Genomic DNA, 1,281 nt, shown 5'->3' on the forward strand with positions numbered 1-1,281 from the left:
AACCTAGAACAGATCATGGATGTCTATTCTATTAACATTTCTACATCTGGAGAATGGGGCTGTCCCCTGCCTGTCTTTGTTTAGGGCCCCATAGTTCCTAAATCCGCCCCTGCCTGCCTCCAGCTTGTCTCCATGGGAACCAGCGGCTCCATCATGACAGGATGCAGCTGTTGGTTTTGTTCATCGGCGGCCGGAAGTCGGTGCCTTTGGGGAAGGTCTCCCTGCGCCTGCGGAGCGCCGGGCTCAGGCGGCTGGGCAGGTTGACCTGCTGCAGCAGCTCCTTGAACACCTCCACCACGTTGGTGTTCTCCTTGGCAGACGCCTCCAGGTAGCTGCTGTTCCAGTCCATCTCCACGGTGGCCAGCACGCTGTCTGCGGGCACCAGGCGCTCCTCCTCCCGGTCCGCCTTGTTCCCCACCACCACGATCGGAGTGTACTTGTCCTCCTTGATCTCCAGGATCTCCTCCCGGAGACTCTTGAGGGCCTCCAGGGACTCGGGGTCATCCACGGCGTAGACCAGGGCGAAGGCGTCGCTGTTCTGGATGGAGAGTTTGCGCATGGCGGGGAAGGAGTAGCTGCCGCTGGTGTCCAGGATCTCCACGGTGACTTTCACCCCTCCGATGTCGTACTCCTTGCTGTGCAGCTCCTCCACGGTGCGCCTGTGTTTCACCTCGAAGGTGTCCTGCAGGAAGCGTTTGATCAGAGCCGTCTTACCGACCCCCGCTGCCCCCAGAAACACCACGCGCACCTGCGTCTTCTCCTTCACCTCCAGAGACATGATCTCTGCTTTTCCTGCTGAAGAAAAGTCCAGCAAAGCTTCTCTGATCTCTTTCCTGATCCTTTCACACCTGCAGATCACTTTTCCTCCTCGATTTAACTTTTAATTTATTTCAGTTTTGGGGCCACTTTCTGCTCCTTCTTCTCCATCCGCTGCTCTGCTGTTCTTTATCCAACAGCTTCCCACACTTTAGTTTTATGCCTGCTTCCCAGGCGGAGCAGCCAATCACAGCGAGGCAGCCTGTTGAACTGCTCTGAATGCAACATGTTCAGCCAATGGCTGCAGAGCATGCAGACCCATGGAGAGGGAGGCGATCTGACAGCGAATGATGTGCATTAAAACTGCAGCTTGATTATAATTTCAAACATCCTATCGGTTCTGGCAGCACAGAGACATATATCTACAAATAAAAGGTTTTCAACATTAGGAGGATTAACTGCTTTGCAGCTTTTCCTGAAAATAGGGGCGGATTTAGGAAATGTGGGGCCCTAGGCAAAGACAGG

The 1,281-nt window shown here is 54.5% G+C and overlaps 1 protein-coding gene across 1 annotated transcript; it reads right to left on the reverse strand.

Moving 5' to 3' along the window:
- Nucleotides 1–6: 6 nt before the first annotated feature.
- Nucleotides 7–951, reverse strand: LOC107099150 (GTP-binding protein Rhes-like). Its single transcript, XM_015397164.1, has one exon. The coding sequence runs from the start codon at nt 776–778 to the stop codon at nt 152–154; it is 627 nt and encodes a 208-aa protein (XP_015252650.1). The 5' UTR covers nt 779–951; the 3' UTR covers nt 7–151.
- Nucleotides 952–1,281: the final 330 nt, after the last annotated feature.

Source organism: Cyprinodon variegatus, unplaced genomic scaffold, assembly GCF_000732505.1.
Source record: "Cyprinodon variegatus isolate N-32 unplaced genomic scaffold, C_variegatus-1.0 Scaffold841, whole genome shotgun sequence".
NCBI classification, from domain to species: Eukaryota; Metazoa; Chordata; class Actinopteri; order Cyprinodontiformes; family Cyprinodontidae; genus Cyprinodon; species Cyprinodon variegatus.